This window comes from Sorex fumeus, unplaced genomic scaffold (assembly GCF_029834395.1).
Source record: "Sorex fumeus unplaced genomic scaffold, SorFum_2.1 ptg000010l, whole genome shotgun sequence".
In the NCBI taxonomy this organism is placed as follows: Eukaryota; Metazoa; Chordata; class Mammalia; order Eulipotyphla; family Soricidae; genus Sorex; species Sorex fumeus.
In genome coordinates, this window is record NW_026606067.1 from 24,480,589 (window position 1) to 24,500,691 (window position 20,103).

General features: G+C 51.1%; 1 protein-coding gene across 1 annotated transcript in view; it reads right to left on the reverse strand.

Moving 5' to 3' along the window:
• RPS6KC1 (ribosomal protein S6 kinase C1) overlaps positions 1-20,103 on the reverse strand; it is a 101,937-nt gene that overhangs the window by 41,514 nt on the left and 40,320 nt on the right. Inside the window, exons 7-8 of the mRNA XM_056110806.1 lie at positions 9,645-9,766; positions 1,500-1,592 (exon numbers count right to left, since the gene is read on the reverse strand). Of these exons, the coding sequence (XP_055966781.1) occupies positions 1,500-1,592; positions 9,645-9,766 (215 nt within the window). The remainder of the gene's footprint in view (positions 1-1,499; positions 1,593-9,644; positions 9,767-20,103) is intronic.

Here is a 20,103-nt window from a genome sequence, read left to right on the forward strand (position 1 = left end):
GCTCGTGAAGCCCAGGAATTTCATGAGCTGGTGGCTCAATGTCAGAGCCCAGGGACACGGTGTTGCTCGGACACTGATGCAGGATGACCAGAGGAGCTGCTGGGACTGCTCGGACACAGTGCTGAAAGGGGAGTGAGATGGTTTCCCTGCCTTGTTCCTGAGCTCAGCAGGAAAGCTTCAAGTCTGCCATCTCCCTCCGGTCCTCCCCTCCCGTCTCCCCCCCTCCTCTCCCCGTCCCTTCCTCCCTCCCTACTGACCTCCCCCCCTCACCTGTCCTCCCCACCCTCCTCTCCAACACTCCTCCCCCTCCTCCCTCTCTGTCCTCCATCCCACTCTTCCTCCCCCTCCCTTCCTTCCATCTTCTCTTCCTTTCCTTCTCCCTTTCTCTTCCTCTCTCTGCCTTCCTTTCTCTGTTCTCCTTGTTTCTGAGGGGCCCATCTGAAGGTGCTGGCTCATTACTCCAGCTCTCTCTGGGCGCACCCAAAGAGCTCAAGGACCCCCTGTACACGAAGTCTTGTACACGTCCCTCCTGCTGGGCCCTCTTGCCCCCCCGTCTTCCTTCGCCGAGGTCTTCCCGTCCTACTCCCTTGCTGAGACCGTGGCTCTCCCTCACTCGGCTCTCAGGCACTCGTACCTGAGCCCCTCCAGTGTCCCCTTTGCTTGCTGATTCTCCATAGAACCCTGCAGATGGGCTGCAACTCTGGACTTCAGCAATTTCTCTTCTGTGCGTCTTCCTGGGCACAGGTCTGCTGGGGAAGGGGCAGCCTCTTCTCCTGATCCCAGTGAGGGGGTGCAAGCCCTCTTCCGCCTTCACAGAACTACCTGGGCAGAGGTCGGGCTCCACAGACACCGTGAATCCGAACCCCACTGAGTTCCCCTCCCATGGCTTTCTGCTGCCATGAAGTGAGGCAAATTGCTCCGTTTCTGCCTGTGGACGCGCCCATCCACCGGGGAAACGGGACCCTTTGCAGCAGCCAGGACAGAGGACCCTCAGAGGGACAGAGGCCCATTCAGCTGAACTGGTGGGGTGCAGCAGGTGAGACAGGTCACGTGTCTGCCTCACTAAATGGCCCTTCCGAGGGCGACCAAGGCACAGACTCGGACCCTGCCCTTGTTCTGCTCACAGGGAACTGCTGGCTCCCCCAAACTGCTCAGATCTCCCCCAATCAAACCAGGGCAGCTCTGCAATAAGGCCACTGGAATGCCCGTTCCATTACTGCTGAACCATGCACCATAAAAGGATCTGAACACAAACCCCTTCCCCAACTTACCGCCCACAAACAATCATCTTCTCCTCAGCTGGAATATACTTTGCATGACCTTACATGAATTGCTTAGATAAAAGCTTTTTCTCTTCGGCTTTTGTTATTTTTAAGTACAGATGCATCTGAGTCATTTTCTCCTTTTGTTTCCTACCCTTAAGATCCAGAGCTTCAAAGACGCAATGCCAGCATGCAGTCAATTTAGGACCAGGCTCTGAAGAGGCGCTGAAGAGTTACCTTGTCAATCACCCCAAGGACTCGGAAGGCCTTCAGCTCCTCAGCAGGGCTCCTCGGGCTCCCAGCGGGCCTTGAACTCACTGATCCTGGAGGCTAATGGAAGATATCAAAGATTACACATCAGTCAGGGAGGTCCTTGAAGGAAGGCTGCCTGCTGAAGCAAATGCCAGGCCAAAGGAAAGTAAATTCATCATCAATCAGAGAGCAGGAAGATGAAAGAAAGAAGTTTCTGATTTTCTGTAATGCAAAATAAGAAAAGAAGAAAATCCAAAATAAAGGGAACCTAAAAGAAAAAGAGGAAAAGTTACAAGCCAATAGACTTTGGGAACACTGAAAACAAAAGTTTCAAAAGAAAAATTAATGAGCTGATACAGCTTTCCATACTACAGCCAGACTGAAATTTAGCAACAAGCTGCAACAGTCCATAATCAGTCACTTTTTACTGACCTCAGAGGGCTCTATGGGAACAGCAAGGGGATTAGAGACAGAGTTGAGTATCGGGAAGGAGGAAATGAACTCGCTCAGGAAACTATGTTCTTTAGTGGTACTTTATACACCTGTATTGTAGGAGGGATTGTCAGGCTCGAGTTCAACCAGAACTGCCAGTGGCGGAGGCAAATTAAGAAGCTCTCACGACTCAGAAACAAATCTCGGGACCCAGCGGCTTTTGGCAGAAACGCATCCGGTCCCTGCAGTAGGCTGCAGGCGCCGAGCCACCCCAGGTGGGAATAGGTTTTGTGCCTTGGCCTGTTCCCCCTGGCGGCTCGGTGGCCATCATCCTCCAGAGGCCATTGGACAGTCAGGTTTGAGCCCGCAGTGACGAGGCATGCGGGGCCTCATGGGATGGGGGTGGAGACGGCCCTTCCCCCCCCCCCCCCCCAACAAGACCCCGGGTCACTGCCCATGAACGGTGTCTCTGGCTCCTGATCAAGCTGTTTAACAGCCATGGTCCCAGGGACTCGAGAACAAATCTCGGAACCCAGTAGGTTTTGGCAGAAATCCCTCCAGATTCAATTGTTAAAATTTCAGAAATCCAAAATCGCATGGCCAATACTGTGGCCGTGCGACATCATATGTTTGTTACTCATAACCAGCAATAGAAAACAAATTGTCTACGGTTGCCTTTTCGGCAGATCTGAGTATTGGGGTGAAATCCCAAATGATAATGGTGGGTCTGGTATCGAGATATTGAATGTGATCAAGGTAGAAAGAGAGTGATGTGGAGACTGTCTGCCCCACAGGTGGGGGAGGGTATGGGATGAGGGGGTATACTGGTGTTTCGGGTAGTGGAAAATGGGCACTGGTGAAGGGACAGGTGTTTCATCATTGCATGACGGAGACTTAAACCCGAAAGTTTGTAACTGCTCTCACGGTGATTCAATAAACATATAAAAAAGAAAAAGAAAAAAAAGTAAGGTGGAGTTCATGCCCTATTCAATCAGTCTAATCAATGGCTGAATAAACAGCAATACTCCTACATTTAAAAAAAGGGGGGGGGGCTCGAGCGATAGCACAGCAGATAGGGCTTTTGCCATGCACGCGGTCAATCTGGGTTCGATTCCCAGCATCCCATATGGTCCCCTGAGCACCGCCAGGCATAATTCCTGAGTGCAGAGCCAGGAATAATCCCTGTGCATTGCCAGGTGTGACCCCCCACCTCCAAAAAAAAGAAGCTCTCACATTGGCTGGCATGGTGGTACAATGGGGAAAGCATCTGCCTTGCATACAGCCGAACTAATTTGATTCCTGGCACCCCATATAGTCCCCCGAGCCCTACCAGGAGTGATCCCTGGGTACAGAGCCAGGAGCATGCTGTGAGCTCCATCAAACGTGACCAAAAAAAAAGGAGAGAGAAATTTTCTTATAACTAAGAGTTATTAGAACAGAGGTTGTTAAAGTCTACAATGAGGATTTAAAAGAGAAAACATTTTCTGCCAAGTATCTGACCAGCTCTACGCTCCCGCGAGAAGCCAGACAGTCCTGCCCAGCCCTGGCACCAGAACAGTTACTGAGGTACTGTGACACCCAAGTGACTACAGGACACAGGCTTACCTCCTGAGTGCAGAGACTGGGCACAGAGGGGAGGGGAGGCAGGATCAGTCCGACCCCCTCTCTAGGAAAGGGTGGGCTGGTATAAGCCCCACAAGCTCAAAGCCCCGAGTGCGACCCCGAGCAGCGCATGGGGCTGTCTCTGAGCACTGAGCCACCCACCCGCAGGGCTGAGCAGTGCTGAAGGTTTTCCCAACTCCCTGACCTGCACCCAGGAGGAGTCCACACACAGCAATGTTACTGATCAAATAAAATCACGGTCACAGTCCCGTTGTTCATCAATTCGCTCGAGTGGGCCTTGTTGTTACTGTGTTTGGCATATTGAATACATCACGGGTAGCTTGCCAGGCTTTGCCGTGCGGGTGAGATACTCTTGGTAGTTTGCCGGGCTCTCCGAGAGGGGTAGAGGAATCGAACCCGGCTCAGCCGGGCCACCTGCGCTCAAGGCAAATGCCCTACTGCTGTGCTATCACTCCAGCCCTGGAGATGGTGTTTACATTTTTGGGTCACACTCAGCGATGCTCAGGGTGTGGCTGGGGGTGCACGGATGGACTATATGGGATGCCAGGTGCGAGGCAAACACCCCACCCATGGTGCTGGTGGTTCTCAGAGCTTAATTCTGGCTCTGCACTCATGGGACCATAGAGGGTGCCACGTATCAAATCCAGGTCCGTGGGGAAGGCAAGCACCCTACTCGCTGTGCTATTGCTCCAGCCCCCTTGGGGGTTTTAATTCTTCTGCCTGGGTTGGGTTCTGCCACTTTCACTGGTCCAGGCTCATGTGTTTGAAAAGCGGGTGGGGTCCGTGACACAGCTGGGGGTCCCTTAACCATGCTCGAGCGAGGAACCGCTGTGTCTCTGCCCCTTCTTGGTGGCAAGATGCCCCTCCTGCCAGGACTTCGGGGTAAGGATTTTTTCCTCGTATTCACTCATCAGAAGGCACATGGGGCCTGCCCAGGAGGGTGATCAAATAAATATTAACAAAAATCATACTGACAACAATAGCAACTGCAGTGGTAATAATCCTTAGTCACTTTGTTAAACTTCAACAATGCAGATGCATAAAAAGGCCTTTTTAATGTCGTACTTCGTGAGATACAGAGTAAGATCTATAAAGGTAACAAAGAGAGGCTGGAGAGAAAGAACAGGAGTAAAAGCATGTGCCCAGCATACGGTCCCCCAAACACAGCTAGGAGTGGCCACTGAGCACCACCCTGTGTGGCCTCAGCCCCCAAATTAAGAGACAAATTTGGAGCGCAGAGCTCTCACTCCCCGAGAGCTAAGACTAAGAGTTAAGACGAGGAAGGAGCTTCAGGCTGAGAGAAGAGTGAAAGCCAACACTCGAATGTCCAGCTCAGGGGTACCTGAGTCACAGCATCACGTGCCAGGCCCACAAGGATGCCGGGAAGGGGGTCAGGGAGCAGGGTGTTCATGGATGCATGGACAAACAGCCCCCAGCTTAATAAAACAGGGAAGGGCATGCGAGGGCAGGATGCTTGATGTGACCGTCCCTGAGAGCGCCTTGCCAGTGTGGTTGCCACGGCTAGCCGAGAAAGTCGATGTCACACAGACCCCTGGACCCTCTCTACCGCACCAGCCAGGCAGTTGCCATGAACTGCATCTGCACAGAAGTTGACCACATGGAAATATGAGCAGTAACGAAGCAGTGTGGAGTATAAGGTCTCAGAATGCAGGGACTGGCCGGAAGCAGGCAAGGAAAGGTGGTCCTGCAGACAGTATCAGGCTGTGGGAACGCAGGGCCCCGAAGCTAGTCGACAGACATGGCGCTCCCTGAAAAACACTCAGCAAAAGCAGCCACTTGGCATGGCAGTGTTTGCAGATGAGAACGTATCTAGCACGAAGCGACCATCAAAGTCCCCTTTGACTTGAACATTTGTAGAACATTGAGATTAGAGAAACGAACAAAGAAAGCTCATGAAATAAAATCATCAATAACAATTCATGTCTCTTATCTGCCATGCTTAAATCGGGCACCTCCCTATAGAGTCCCTTCGTGCAGATGCCAGAAAAAAACACAGATCCAAGACCATGAAGGAACAGAAAGACAGGAGAAAACAGGCAGGAGCCTGAGTGAGTGCTGTGGGAGAGATGTGAGGGCTTCGATCTGCTGAAGACCTGCCGAAGATGGGCCCTCCAGCCCTGGACCCGGGCGGGGGAAATGCTGCCGGAGGGAGGGGCAGAAGGAAGGGCCCTCCCTCGCTCCAGGTGAGCCCTTTCCATCCTCCACGGCTGCAGATTTAGAGAATCTCTGCGGCTGTGCTGGTGTGGAGGTTGTGTGGAGGGAGTGGCACTGCGCGGCATGTGAGCAGCAGGGCCTGAGTTCTAATCCGATGAGCACTCCTGTGTTCTCTCTCACCTCAATGTCATTAGAAGCTGCGCAGGAAAGGAATTTTTTTTTTTTTTGGACTTTTGGGCAGCACCTGGGGATGTGCAGGGGACCACGCAGGATTCCAAGTCGGTCATAAGCAAGACAAACATTTCCCCCCTGTTCTTCCGCTGTGACAGGGGCACTTTCTTCTCTCTGAGGACACATGAGCACAGCGGCTGGCAACCAGCTGAAGAGAGATCCTGTCCAAGATGCTTGAGAGCTCCTTTCTGCAAATGCAGAACTAGACAGAAGACACTCCACACTCATTTACCTCATAACTTCTCGCTCCATCCCAGTAGGTCCAGGGACCCCTAACAAGGGGGTGCAAGGAAGAACTGAACTTAGCAGGGGCACATGCTCCAAGGGGCATCATGGGGAGAGGACGCTCACGGGCTTCATTCCCTGGGCCGTGGCACAGAACACTGACCCACGCAACGGAGTAAGAGGTGTACGCCGGCCCACAATCCAGTACTGCACCAGATGGCTCCACAGGAAACCCAGGAAGGTCCTGTCTCTCAGGACTGCACAGAGCTACTAAGAGGAAATACGGACAAAACCCAAGAGCCATCTGACAATCAGCAATACCACGACGCAGATACGCCCCTTAAACAGACACGATCAGCCACACAGAGTCCCAACATCAGGGACAGGAAAAAGGGAAGATCAGCAGACACAAGAGCAGGATGGGAGAATGTGCGTTCAAAGTGTGTGAGTGTGCACCACATGTATGCAGCGGCCACACGCCGCCTCCCCAGCCCGGCTGGCCACTGCCCACAGACATATACAGGAGGGAATGGGGCCGCCACCAGGCTGGTCGGTGATCAATCACCATTTATTCCAATCTCTGTCCTGCTCCAGTCTCACACACTGTCCCCCAAGCTACTCTCCTACTGCCCCTCATTCCTGTCTCCAATGGAATCCCTGTCTCCTCCTGCCTCCTCCAGGGACCCTTTTCTCACACCCCTCTTCCCGAGCCCCACCTCACAGCCTTAGTTACAGAGAAGTCATCAACGGTTGGGGGTAGCAATTACATGTAAGTAAGGTAGCACAAGTGACGGATGTAAAGCCTTTCCTTCTGGGAAGCTAGGGGAAAAAAATCTCATCCTCCTAGAAGATCCACCCAAGGGAGGAGTTTCATCTAAGGGCTATTTCTCCTCTCCTTAGTCCAAATCCATTTAACCAGTAAATGGATTCAACTAACTTAAGTAAATCTTAAATTTACTCTTAATAATCTTTTAGTCATTTTGTATGGACACAGTAAGAGGTACATTCAACTTAAAGGGTGGCTTTCCTGGGGACATCTTACTTTAGATCCCAGCCTACAGTCCTCAGGACAGATTAGTCCTTCCTAACCCCAGCAGGGTCCTTATCCAGTTTTGGGTCATGACAGAATTTGTCCGTGACTGTGCTCTTTACTGATTATAAGTGTTATGGTGTGTGCATGGCCCGTCCCTTTCTGATGCCAGGGCAGTTTACGGTTTGCCCTGGGTCCATCCAAGTCCTTCGCCAGGAAACCTCCATTTGGGGAGGGTTCTGAGGCCGAAATTGAGTAAATATGACAGATGCCCAGGAGTAGGTATTAATCGGGGTTAACTAACTCTCAAGTAACAAAAGCAGAGCATTAACTATCTTTCTTTGTCTATACGGGCTGGAGCGATAACAAAGTGGGTAGGGCATTTGCCTGCACGTGGCCGACATGGGTTCGATTCCTCCACCCCTCTCGGAGAGCCCGGCAAGCTACCAAGAGTATCCCGTCCACACAGCAGAGCCTGGCAAGCTGCCCATGGTGTATCCGATATGCCAGAAACAGTAACAAGTCTCACAATGAAGAGGTTACAGGGCCCGCTCGAGCAAATTGATGAACGACAGGACAATAGTCCCACAGTGCTACAGTGCTGTGTCTATACAAAAAGGACATAGCTCTACAGGAAACTCTGCACAGGACATAAGGGAAAGAGAAAAGACATAGTTCACCTACAAACACAAAAGTCAGCGTTCTCTGAGGAATCTGACTTTACAAGTCACAGGGTCTGATTAGGGGAAATGAGTGATTAGCAAATAGGGGAAGGAGAGCAGAAGGAGAAGTTAAAGATGAATGGGGGTGTTTCTGGAGCATTGTGGTGGTGTTTCTCAGTAAACCTAAGCTCCCTGCAGCAGAGGAGAAAGGACTGAACGGTGTTATCCAACAGGAGAAGCGGTCATGAGCAGTCTGAAAAGAACAGCGTGCTTACTTAAAAATGATCATCATGCTAGAGCAAGAAGCAAAAGTTCTTTAATTCCAAATTGAAACAGAAGTCTTTAGTTATAAAAGGAACAAGCATGTCAGCAAAAATTCCCAGAATCCAGTGTTTCACACCATCAGTCTGGTTTTGCTAACACACAGAAGGGATGGGAAGGGGCCTGAGGTAGAGTCCAGCAGGGAGGGCGTTTGCCTTGCATGCAGCCAATCCGGCCAACGCTTTTCTATCCCCGGCATCCCATATGGGTCCCTGAGCACTGCCAGGAGTGATTCCTAAGTGCAGAGTAACCCCTGAGCATCACCGATGTGACCCAAATAGCCAAAAATAAAAAGGGGCTGGGAAGATGGAACTGCAGGGAAAGCAATTGTCTTGCACGTGTCTAACCTGAATTCGAGTCACATCTGATCTCTGGCACAGAGCGAGGTGTAGTAGGCTCTGAGCACTGCCAGTGTGGACCCAAACAAATAAATAAAAGTCACAGGAAATAAAAAAAAAATACTCAGAAAACAAGCAGTTAATGTTTTAATAATCTAATGCATCAAGATTGTGTATAAGGTTCTTTATAGGTTTGAAAAAAAATTGACTTGATTTGCAAACTTCAAAAGTATATACGATATAAAAATGTGGCAAAAGAATTGTAAAGTATTATATATAAGGGGGAAAAAGGAATGAAGCTGCATTTCCATGGGCATATATGTTAGTCTTGTGTTAGGCAGGGACTGCGTGTGAGAGATGCATGAGATGTCTACACACACAGACAAGCAAACATGCACATATCGGGGTGGGGTCATTTTGAGAGGCACACTGGTAGTACTTGGGCTGACTCCTGCGAGGCGAGTACCTCCCCTGTGGGCGAGTCTTTGAAATCTCTCTTCATCTTAGCAACAACTCAGCTCGGCTTTAGCGCTGGTCCAGTGGAGAAGCCAACGGGCTAAGACAGCTGCTGACCTCCCTGTCCAGTCCACCAGAGTGCCCTTCTGGTGACGGTGCTTGGACAGGAGCAAGCGCCACCCTCTTACGACAATTTAGAAAATAAAGACAATTCCCCATCTCCAGGAAAGAAGAGTCTTAGGGGAGAAGAACTTAAGTTTGTTACCATGAAAAAAAGTAACAAGATTTCTTCCAAAACCTTGCCAAGCTTGGACAGAACATCCATCATAAACACCATGTTTGTTCCCCTGCAAGAAACCTATGCCTCCCTCCACCACCTGCCCCAGGGGGTCAGAGAGAGTACAGCAGGGAGGGCGCTGGCTTTGGACACGCTAACCTGGTTCAATCCCTGGCATCTCCTATGGGCCCCGAAGTCCTTCCAGGAGGGATCCCTGAGCACAGCCAGTGTGGCCCAAAGCCTAGATAGATAGATAGATAGATAGATAGATAGATAGATAGACAGACAGACAGACAGATAGATAAGCAAACCCAGGGCTTGGAGCTAAGACAGTGAACAACAATCCCAAGAGAGACTCACAGGCGCCAGGCTCGGGCCACCGGGGGGCGCCTTCCTGCGCAGGCTGGAGAGACTCTCGGCCCGCAGGAGGTACTCAGCTGTTCTCCTCTTGACAGCTTCCCGGCGTGTCGGGCTGGACTCTCCTGCAGAAGGAACGGAAACTGTGAGAACTTCCTCCACCAAGCCTGACGGTCATCTCACTATTGCCCAACCCACCACCTGCTCTAACTGGGGGAGAAAAAACAGGTTCAAAATTGGATCATAGAAGCCATTCACCCTGGGAACGTCTAAGCATCAGCCCCATGAACTTGATGCACCCGTGTTCTTAAGTCCTCCTAGTTAGATGTGGAAAGAATTTGGTCCATTTTAGGGGAGCGTCCCTCATGTGAAAAACGCAGGAGACAGGGCCAGAGTGACAGTACAGTGAGGAGGGTGTTTGCCTTGCACATGACTAACCCAGTTTCCTCTGCAAGCACCCCATATGGTGCCCTGAGCATCGCCAGAAGTGATTCCTGAATAACCCCTGAACGCGGCCAGGAGCAGCCTAAAAGACAACCACCACCCTAAAGAAGCTCATCTGAACAAAGCACGTTGAACAGGCAGGCTTGAAGAAGCAGGGCTAAGGCAGTGGGCGGCGGCAGCTGGGACGCAGACAGGACGGGCTGTGATGGAGCCCAAAGTAAGGAGAAAGGTAGCTGACTCACACTGATGGATCAACAATTGAACAGAGAAACCAAGAGACGCACAACTCTCTCCAGCAAAGCCCTTCAGGCACGTGTGGGTCTGGGCCTGGGCTCAATCATGTGGCACACCCATCACCCCCACTCTGAGCTCCTTGCCACTCCCTGAAACAGGAGCCTATACCCCAAGCCAGAGTAGGAAGGGGTGGAGGCAGGATGGTCCCAGAACAGAGCCAAGGTGGCGAGCTGGACTCTGCAGGTTTCCATGCGGCATCACCAGTTTACTGACCAAGCTCAACCAAGTCACAGCCAAGTAGACAGTACCCCAAACTCCCCTCCCCACCCCAAGGACCCAGCCCTGGCAGCCTGAAATTTCCAGAACTTTCTCATACCTCATACCACTCATATTCCAAGAATAGCGTACCACATTTGATGGGGCTTATAGTAAAAGGCAATCAATCTTAAACGGAAATATATTTTTACAGATACACACACACACACACACACACACACACACACACACAAGCACATAAGGCTCAACCTTTAGCAACATGTTAGTAATCTCTTAAAGAAGGGTTTTTTAAAAAAAAAATCTGAAAGCTGGAGCAATAGCACAGCACAGCGGGTAGGGCGTTTGCCTTGCACACGGCCAACCTGGTTTGATTCCCAGCATCCCATATGGTCCCCTGAGCACTGCCAGGGGTAATTCCTGAGCAGAGCCAGGAATAACCCCTGAGCATCGATGGGTGTGACCCAAAAAGCAAAAAAAAAAAAACCCTAAAGAAGGGCTTCATGGCCCCTGGGTGAAATAAAACAATCTTCACGCACTTTCCTCTAAGGAAACTTTTTTGGATCATTTTCAGGGGTTTTTCATAACAAACAATACAAAATAAATTACTTCAGTTCTGCTTTGGGGCAGGGGTTCAGGATGGAAACTCCCAAAATATGGTGGTGGGAAGGTGTGATGGTGATAGGATTGGTGTTCGAATATTGAACGTGATCAAATATTGTGAGCTACTTTATAAAAATAACTTTTTTAAAAAAAAAAAGAATCAACACAGAGTAGAAGCCCAGGCTGATTAAAATAATGCTAATGAAAATCTTAAAAAAAAAACCTCCCCCAAAAAGGTGTTTCTCATTCTGCCTGAGGGGCACCTGCTGAGTGTGTCCCCTTGCTCTTGAAAGAGTGTTAGCCCCTCTGGTTAGTAGCAGTTGGCAAGTGACCCTCAGGCCACAGATCCCCGGAGTGGGGGACAGAGTTTCCCTGCTCAGCGCTCAAGTGTGTACCCCCAGAAGGTGGAGAGAGGGCCCACAGGACAGAGGTACCAGAGACCCCCGTGGCAGCTCAGGAACTCTAGTAGGAGACACATCGGAAGTCCAGAATTCTGAAAACGACTGGCAAATGTGACCTTAGGTTCTGACATGACCTTCCTCACCACTCATCCTCGCTTCAGACTGTGCAGCCACACTGACCAACGGGTCGCCCAGAACCCCACCATCACGCCCACGGGAGGCCGTAGCCGGGAAAACATCTCCGCAAAGGCACACATTTCACCTTCATCCTCAGTCCTACTTCTCTCCTCTTGGCCATCCTGAGAGGGCCTGCGCACTGGGCAGGGGAGAAGCACTTCCTCTGCACTAACGTTTCCGTCCGGGGTAACACTCCTGCCTGACCACATCTCATCAGCAGAAGGGGCCAGGCGGGCCTGGGGCGAACTGTTAGGGAAGAGCAAGCAGGGAGGGGACCCGAGGTTGGGGCCCATTCCCGGGAGCCCACGGCACAGTAAGGAGTGACCCCTGAGCAGTCAATGACCCTGTTGTGGGAACACCCCGTATGAGTGAAACCTGACCATTAGCAACTTCGTAACTGTATCTCACAGTGACTCAATAAAAATAAACGAATTAATTAAAAGGAAAAAAATTAAAAAGGAGCTTCAAGAGCTGAGTCAGGACTGATTCCGGAGCCCCACCGGGTGCGGCCCCCCACCCATACCCCAGTGGAAACTGTGAGGCCAAAGCCTCGCACACCTCCAACAGCAACCACACTGGGGAGGGCGCACCTGTCCTGCATGGGAGGACAGCGGCCCCCTCTGTCCTCCAGGAGAAGTCACGGGCCGGTATCACAGACCCAGAACAACAGCTGATCCTGCCAGCAGTGCACCCTGAGCTCCGGCCGGGCTCCCACCCCGTCCCCACTGCCGCCCCACACCCAGCCATCCTGAAGCGACGGTCCTCTCAGCTCTGTCAAACCAGAAAGAAACTTCAAACTTGCCCGGCTTTGCTAGAAGGAGGATTTGTTGATGCTTCTTTCTTTTTCTCTTTTTCCTTTTGTTTTTTAACAACTTTAGTCACATAAAAGAATATATTAAAAAAAAAAAAAAGTTCCATGAAAGAACACTAGAGTTTCAGATGGCCTTGGCGGTGCCTTCCTTTACGTGCTGATTTATTCTAGTTAATGGCTTTTGTTCTTTGCAGGTGAGCCTCCATCTCTAACTGATGCTGAGTGTGCGGACAACAAAAGGTGACCTTGAGAAGGACGAGCATCTGTGGCTGAGTCTCCTCCAGCTCGGGCCGCATGCATCCACAGGACGCACCGGTCACTCCGGGCACCTGCTTCTCCACTCCCTTCCCCGATACCCCTCAGCAACGAGGGTTTTTTTCAAAACCAAGTGTTCGGTGACCCTGAGAAGTTCCAAGAGTCACCAAGGAACCATCAAAGCAAACACTACTGCACTCCAGTCCAGGGGCGCTCTCAACCTGCCACCAGGAAACCAGGGTGCAGAGTAATGCCCCGAAGCACTCGGCAGGGAAGGCTGCTCTCGGATTCCAGATGCTTCCACACCTTGACCTTGTTCATTAGTCTGCAAATCGGGGCGGGGGTGGGGGACGCTTCCTTCCATTTCCATCCTGACACTGACTCTCAATGCCAACGGGGCCCTTCTTTTCTTTTTAAAGTTTCTGGGCCACAGCTGGTGGTGCCACTCCTAGGTGGGGCTCGGGGGACCCTATGTGGTGCTGACACGTGCTATACAGGACAAGTCACCCAAACAGCTGTGCTATCTTTCTGGCCCACTACTGAGTCCTGTACAATAAGAATAATAAGCAAATCATCATCCTTACCATACCCTGTATCTTTGTCCCGATCAAACGCCTTCTGAAAAGTCGAGATAAAAAGTAACGAGAGATACGCCGAACGGTAAAAAAGGAATGACGAATTAAAGCTAAGGAGCTGAGTCTCTGCTTTCTGTGACAGAACAAAAACAAAAGAAATCCTGAAGAGCAACAGCACCCCAGGAGCTGCCCCGCTGATGCTCAGGAAGGGCCGGTCCTCTTGCTGGCCTGAGAGAGACGCAGGCCAGGGAGAGACTGGGAGGCCTGACCGCTGGCTTCCTGCTGCCACAGCAGCCACTCCCTTGAGCAGACAAGACTGAGGAACTGCAGACTCAGAGCAGCTCATTCTTTCCGATGCAAGAGGCTTCAGAAACCCCTTTAATGCATCCCTACTGCAAAGATTAAGGGAGGAGCTAGAGAGATGGGACAGGAGCTTAGGCACTTAAAGGGCCCGATCCCCGGCACGGCCCAGGGTCTCCCGAGCACCTCTGAAGACAGTCCAGAACACTGCCGGGGTGACTCAAACTCTCCCCCGTATGGGGGCCACGGTGATATGACAGTGCAGCAGGTAAGGCCTTACACACAGTCCACCCCGCTTCCATCCTCGGCATCCCATGTGGCCCCCTGAGCACCGCCAGGAGTAATTACTGAGTCAGAGCCAGGAATAAGCCCTAGGCTTTGCAGGGGTTGGGCCCAAAACAAAAAATAAATGAACTCTTCTGTCCCAAAACTAAACTGAATCAGGAAGGTGGCTCCAATCAAGTTAAGGCTGTATGTGGCAGGGCACATGCCTTGAACGTGTAATACCCTAGACTCAAACCCTGGCCCCATACGGCCCCCATATATACACAGCCAGTGTTAGCACCCGCAACTCCCGGCCTCCTCACCATACCATCACTGCACTGCAGAACCCAGCAGAACCAGCAAGGCTTGTGGGAACCCCGGTAAAAAGGTGAACCAAAGATTTAAAATCAAAAGACAGATGGCCTTCCACATGTGCCAGAGCCAGGGTGAGCTCCGCTCCCTCTCCCCAGACCGTCTGACAGGAAGGGCAATGGGCCACACTTAAAGGACTCCAGAACTAAGCGCGTCAAGCACAGCAGACCCATGTCCACTGCCAGCCGCCCTGCACAGTGGCCCACAGCCGGGCAGGTAGAGCACAGTGAGACCAGCCCTCCTACACCCACAGACCAGCGGCTGAAGACCATCGGCGCAGTGTATTATGAAAAATCCTGGGAGCTCAGGAGAAAGGCCGTCCTGGGTGCTCACACCCCTTCAGCTCTCCTGCAGCCCTGGGTCACCTCAGGGTTCACTCCAACACGGGTGCAGAATTTTATGAACAGGTGAGTCACCAGAAGTAAAAGAAGGATCTTGTGCACCAACCTCACTCGGCCAGACGCTCCCTGACAGGTTCTGCAGCTCCCTCACTCCCTAGCTCAGCCCTGACAGCAGGAAGCATATGCAAGCACAGAAAAATCTGTCTTGGCTGTTTCCTGAGGAAGGTGGATGCCGGGAAATGGGGACAAGGGGGATGGCCGGACCAAGACGAGTCCATGTCTCACTCTGTTTTTGTGGGCAAGAACAAGGAAAGGGCCGGGCTGCAACAGCCTCGACCCTGAGGAGGCTTGGCCTGACTCCTGAGAGACGAGAGACTTGCCCAAGACTCCAAAGTCAGAGCGATTTGCAAACTCCACGCTACGAGAGAGGCGGGGGACTGGGGGGAGGCGGTAAGGACAAACCGTTGGCTCTTTCTCAAATAGCAGCTCCATTCGGCAATTTTCAGCTGGATTTGAGACATGGCAAAATACAGATTCCTCCAGTTCTTGTGATCAGAACCAAGGATTTCCCAGTAATCACAGGAATGGAACCCTTTTATTTTGCCGCTCCTAACCTGGGACACACAGGGACGGCCACACAGGGCATCGGATGAAACTCTCAAGACGCCTCATCGAGATGCTTTGCGCGAGCAGCTGGGCCTCACAGACACACATGAATGCAAATATTTAGACAAGAAGCCACCCACTTAGTTTATTTTCCATATGACTTTCCTGTAATTATTTTGTAAACTGTTCACACAACAATACATAAAAACATCTGCAAAAACAGGTAATTAATGTGTCAAGCAAAACTAATGCATTTTTTATGGTGTCCATGCTTCGTCAACTGTAATTATAACTCTTTTTTAAGCAAATGATGATGTGTTTGTTACAATGTGCAAGTGGTGATTTAGACGCTCTGCTGCTGCTCACGCGATCGGAAGCCAGCCAGCAACTTCAGCACCATCAACACTCTACCTAGCATTTGGTGGGCGCAGAGAAGTGGTTCTTTTGTCCAAGCTGTAATTTCCAGTGAGCATTTTTATCAATTTTTATCAATATGAAACTTTGTACATAAAGCAGACACCTGGTCAGCTAAAATCCCTGTGCCAGCAAAGGATTCACCCAGACCTCGCCTCCTCCAGCGTCTGTGTGCTCGACTTGACCGCCTGACCCTCCCGCACACCAGCCCTTCGGCTCCTGCTGCTGGTTCCCTCCTCTCATTGTCGCAGCTCCGGACAGGGATACAATGGTGTCAGCATTCGTGATCTGAGATGGCACCAACCCCGTGCCTCACCTCCACCTTCAAAGCACTGATCCTCCTCCACCACGTCTTCCTAGGTTGCCTCTCGCACACCCCGTCCCCCCAGGCCTTCCCAAACCCAAGCTCTGTAGCCGGGGCTGAGGGTTTGCCTTCACTCATTACACAGTCATTAATCCCATCTCAAATCCATGAGACATCACCCACCTATCAGTAAGTGTCCTAAGATGCAGGCCAGGGTCTGTGCTCTCGAGAGCTCTATATCAAAACAACCCATAGTGTTCTGGAGCTCCTTCTCTTTTTAAAACAGCCATTTTTTAAAAAGCATCAATGGGCTGGACGACAGCACAGCAGGTAGGGCGTATGCCTTGCACGGCGCAGACCCAGGTTCGATTCCCAGCATCCCATATGGTCCCCTGAGCACCGCCAGGAGTGATTCCTGAGTGCGTGAGCCAGGAGTAACCCCTGTGCATCGCCAGGTGTGACCCGAAAGGGAAAAAAAAAAATCAATGAAGAGTCCCTGTTAGGTAGGAAAATAGAAAAGAGTTTCCTGTTGATGGATTTTCGCGTGCACGCTTTTGAGAGAGGATGAAGAGTCACTCCTTCCAGGTCAGGCTTGCAGAGGCCCGGGCTTCCACAGGAGCATCTCTTTGCCGAGCTAGCCCACTCCCCTCTGCACTTGATGGACTGGCAGCAGTTCAAGGTGACCCCGCCTGTTTCACAAGAGAACATGAGGAAGCGTCCCAGCAAATCAATGACAGCTTCCCAGTTGTCATGCTCAAACGTCAGCCACCACGCCTGCTGTGGAGAGTTTTGGGTGGGTGTGGAGGAAGGAAGTGAGCCTCCTTCCGTGGGTGCCAGGAAAGGACCCCAAGGCCACAGCGAGGACAGGACTAGGCAGCCGCTCAAGTGCTCAGGCCACAAGCTCAGCTCAGGGTCCACTTAGCAGCATCTCAGCACTAAGGACCAGAGACTACAGAGCCACAAATACAAGCGTAAGACAATTCCATTTCAAGTGACTCAATGCTAAGTGCATTCTACAGACGATCAGAATCCATGTCCAGAGAGCACCAGGAACCAGACAGGAGGATTCTGAAATGACGGGATGCTTCAGGAGGCCCTTCAGTGCCAGCATCCGCCTTCTGAAGCTCTCCCCTCCCTGCACACTCGCAGCATCGTTCTCGCTCACTGGCTCCTGGGACACACTTCCCCAGGCCTAGACTCAGACCCAACGGTGAGGGAAAAAAGGCCTAACGCGGAGAACACCACTCAGAGAGGAAATGCTCAGAGCATCTGATCCCACTGTGAACGTGTAATCACGGCAGAACAGCATGCAAGGACCACAGAGTTCAGGAACTGCAGAGGGGAGGAGGGTCCCCTGAGACTGACCCAAGCACTCAGGAGCGCAGGGACAGCCCCAGACCCACCACTCCCCCTGTGCAGGTCCTCCTGAAGCACATGCAGATGCCGAGTGAGGAAGACCAGGTCAACCGAGAGCCCCATGGCCCAGCAAGACTCTTTCAACAATGACAGAAAAACAAATAGTCCGACAAAAAATACTCATCTATCATATGCAAACCTGCTTTACAAACAGTGACTTACTTTTAATTTTAAAATAGTTTTAAAATTAAGGGGGTATGGTGCCGCTAGCAGGTCAATCTGTACCTGTGAGGCAAGTGCATCAGCAGCCTGATGGCGCCTTCAGACTTCCAGATACCCCAAAATTGCTGCTGTGCCTTTGGCCAGACCCCAAAAACTTGGGGCAAAGTTTACCAAGAAAGTCACGGTCACGGTCCTCCCGTTGTTCATCGATTTGCTCGAGCAGGCCCAGTAACGTCTCTATCATGAGATTTGTTGTTACTGTGTTTGGCATATTGAATACACAGGTAGCTTGCCAGGCTCTGCCATGCAGGCGAGATACCCTCGGTAGCTTGCCGGGCTCTCCGAGAGGGGCGGAGGAATCGAACTCGCGTCGGCCATCTTGGCTGTGTGCAAGGCAAACGCCCTACCACTGTGCTATCGCTCCAGCCCACCAAGAAAGTAAACGGCCAAAAGTTAGGTATGTGGGAAACACACCCACAAACCACCTCCAGCTCAGCTATATAATCGGAGGCATGACCTCTCTGGTTCCTGATCAGGGCCTCACGGGATAGGGGTGAAGCTTCCTCCCCACCCCAATGAGACATCGAGTCACCGCCCACGAACGGCCTCTCTGGCTCCTGATCAAGCTGCTTAAGAGCCATGATCTCAGAGACTCAGAAACAATCTCGAAACCCAGCGGCTTTTGGCAGAAATGTGTCGGGACCCCACAGTAGGTTACTGTTGCTGGGCCACCCCAGGGGGGAAAAAGTGCTGTCCCTCCGCCTGCTCCCCCTTGGCGGCTTGGTGACCGCCATCCACCAGAGGCCACTGGACAGTCAGGTTTGGGCCTGCAGTGACAAGACACACAGGGCCTCATGGGATGGAGCCGGCCCTTTCCTCCCCACCCCAACGAGACCCCGAGTCGCCGCCCATGAACTCTCTCTGGCTCCTGATCAAGCCGTTTAATGGCCATGATCCCAGATACTCAGAAAGAAATCTCAAAACCCAGTGGCTTTTGGCATAAATGCGTCCGGTCCCTGCAGTAGGTTACTATCACGGGGCCACCCCAGGGGGAAAAGGGTGTTGTCCCTCTGCCTGCTCCCCCTAGGCGGCTTGGTGGCTGCCATCCTCCAGAGGCCACTGGACAGTCAGATTTGGGCCCTCAGTGACGAGACACACGGAGCCTCATGGGATGGGGGTGGAGCCGGCCCTTTCCTCCCCACCCCAACAAGACCCTGAGTTGCTACCCATGAACGGCCTTTCTGGCTCCTGATCAAGCTGTTTAACGGCCATGATCCCAGAGACTCAAGAACAAATCTCGGAACCCAGCAGGTTTTGGCAGAAATCCCTCCAGATTTAAGTGTTAAAATTTTGGAATTTCAAAATTGTATGGCAGCCACACGATGTTGTATGTTATTTTTAACCAGCAATAGAAAACAAATTGTCTACTGTTGCCTTTTCAGCAGATCTGACTGTTGGGGTAAAATCCCAAATAACAATGGTGAATCTAGTGTCAAAATACTGAATGTGATCAAAGTAGACAGAGAGTTATGTGGAAATCATCTGCCCCACAGGTAGGGGGAGGATGTGAGATGGGGGTATACTGGGTTTTTGGTGGTGGAGAATGGGCACTGGTGAAGGTACAGGTGTTTCATTGTATGACCAAGACTTAAACCCGAAAGCTTTGTAACTGCTCTCAAGGTGACTCAGTAAATAAAATGATAAAAAATTTTAAAAAAAAAGTAAGATGGAGCGTATGCCCAATTCAATCAGCTAATCAGTGGCTAAATAAATAGCAGTACTCCTACATAAAAAAAATTATAATAATTTTAAAATTAAATTTTAAATTAATTGCTCCCACAGTATACTCAGATTTAAACAGAAAAATAAAAAGAACAACTAAAGGAAGTCATGTCAACATAAAAGCCATACTCAAGTATTTCAGGGGACGCTCTAGGGGCTTCTCCAGAGATTCCTGACCAAGGGGCTCACCTACAGATGTGGTGCTGCCCAAGTTGTGTGGTGCCTGGATGCCCAGGCCACCCCAGCAGTGCCAGGGGGTTCCAGGGCCTCACCTGAAAAGCAAGGAGACTAGATACTGCCAGGAACCAAGTTGAGTCAAGCTCATGCGAGACAAGCCCCCTAGCCATTCTGCTAGCTCCCTGGCCCCCGTACACATATATGGTCACCATTTCTTCTCCAAGCAAAGTTCAGAAAACACATGCACTTGAATAATTATCACAGCCTCACTGCAGAGCTTATATGCAGAAATACAGGACAAGTACAGAAGTAGGAAGGGAAAGAAGACATTCCAAAACAAAGTTCCTGGTAGCCTCTGGCTATGCTGATTCCACTATTAAAATACTTTAGAAATACTTCTAAACTATTTTCTGTTCTTCCTATCTCCCTCCCAGTTTAACGACTCAGACTTCACATAAAGAAACAATAAACTATAACTTACTGATGCTGTATTAACTTTGGGGGCCACACCAGCAGTGCTCAGGGCCTCCTCCTGGCTCTGTGCTCAGGAT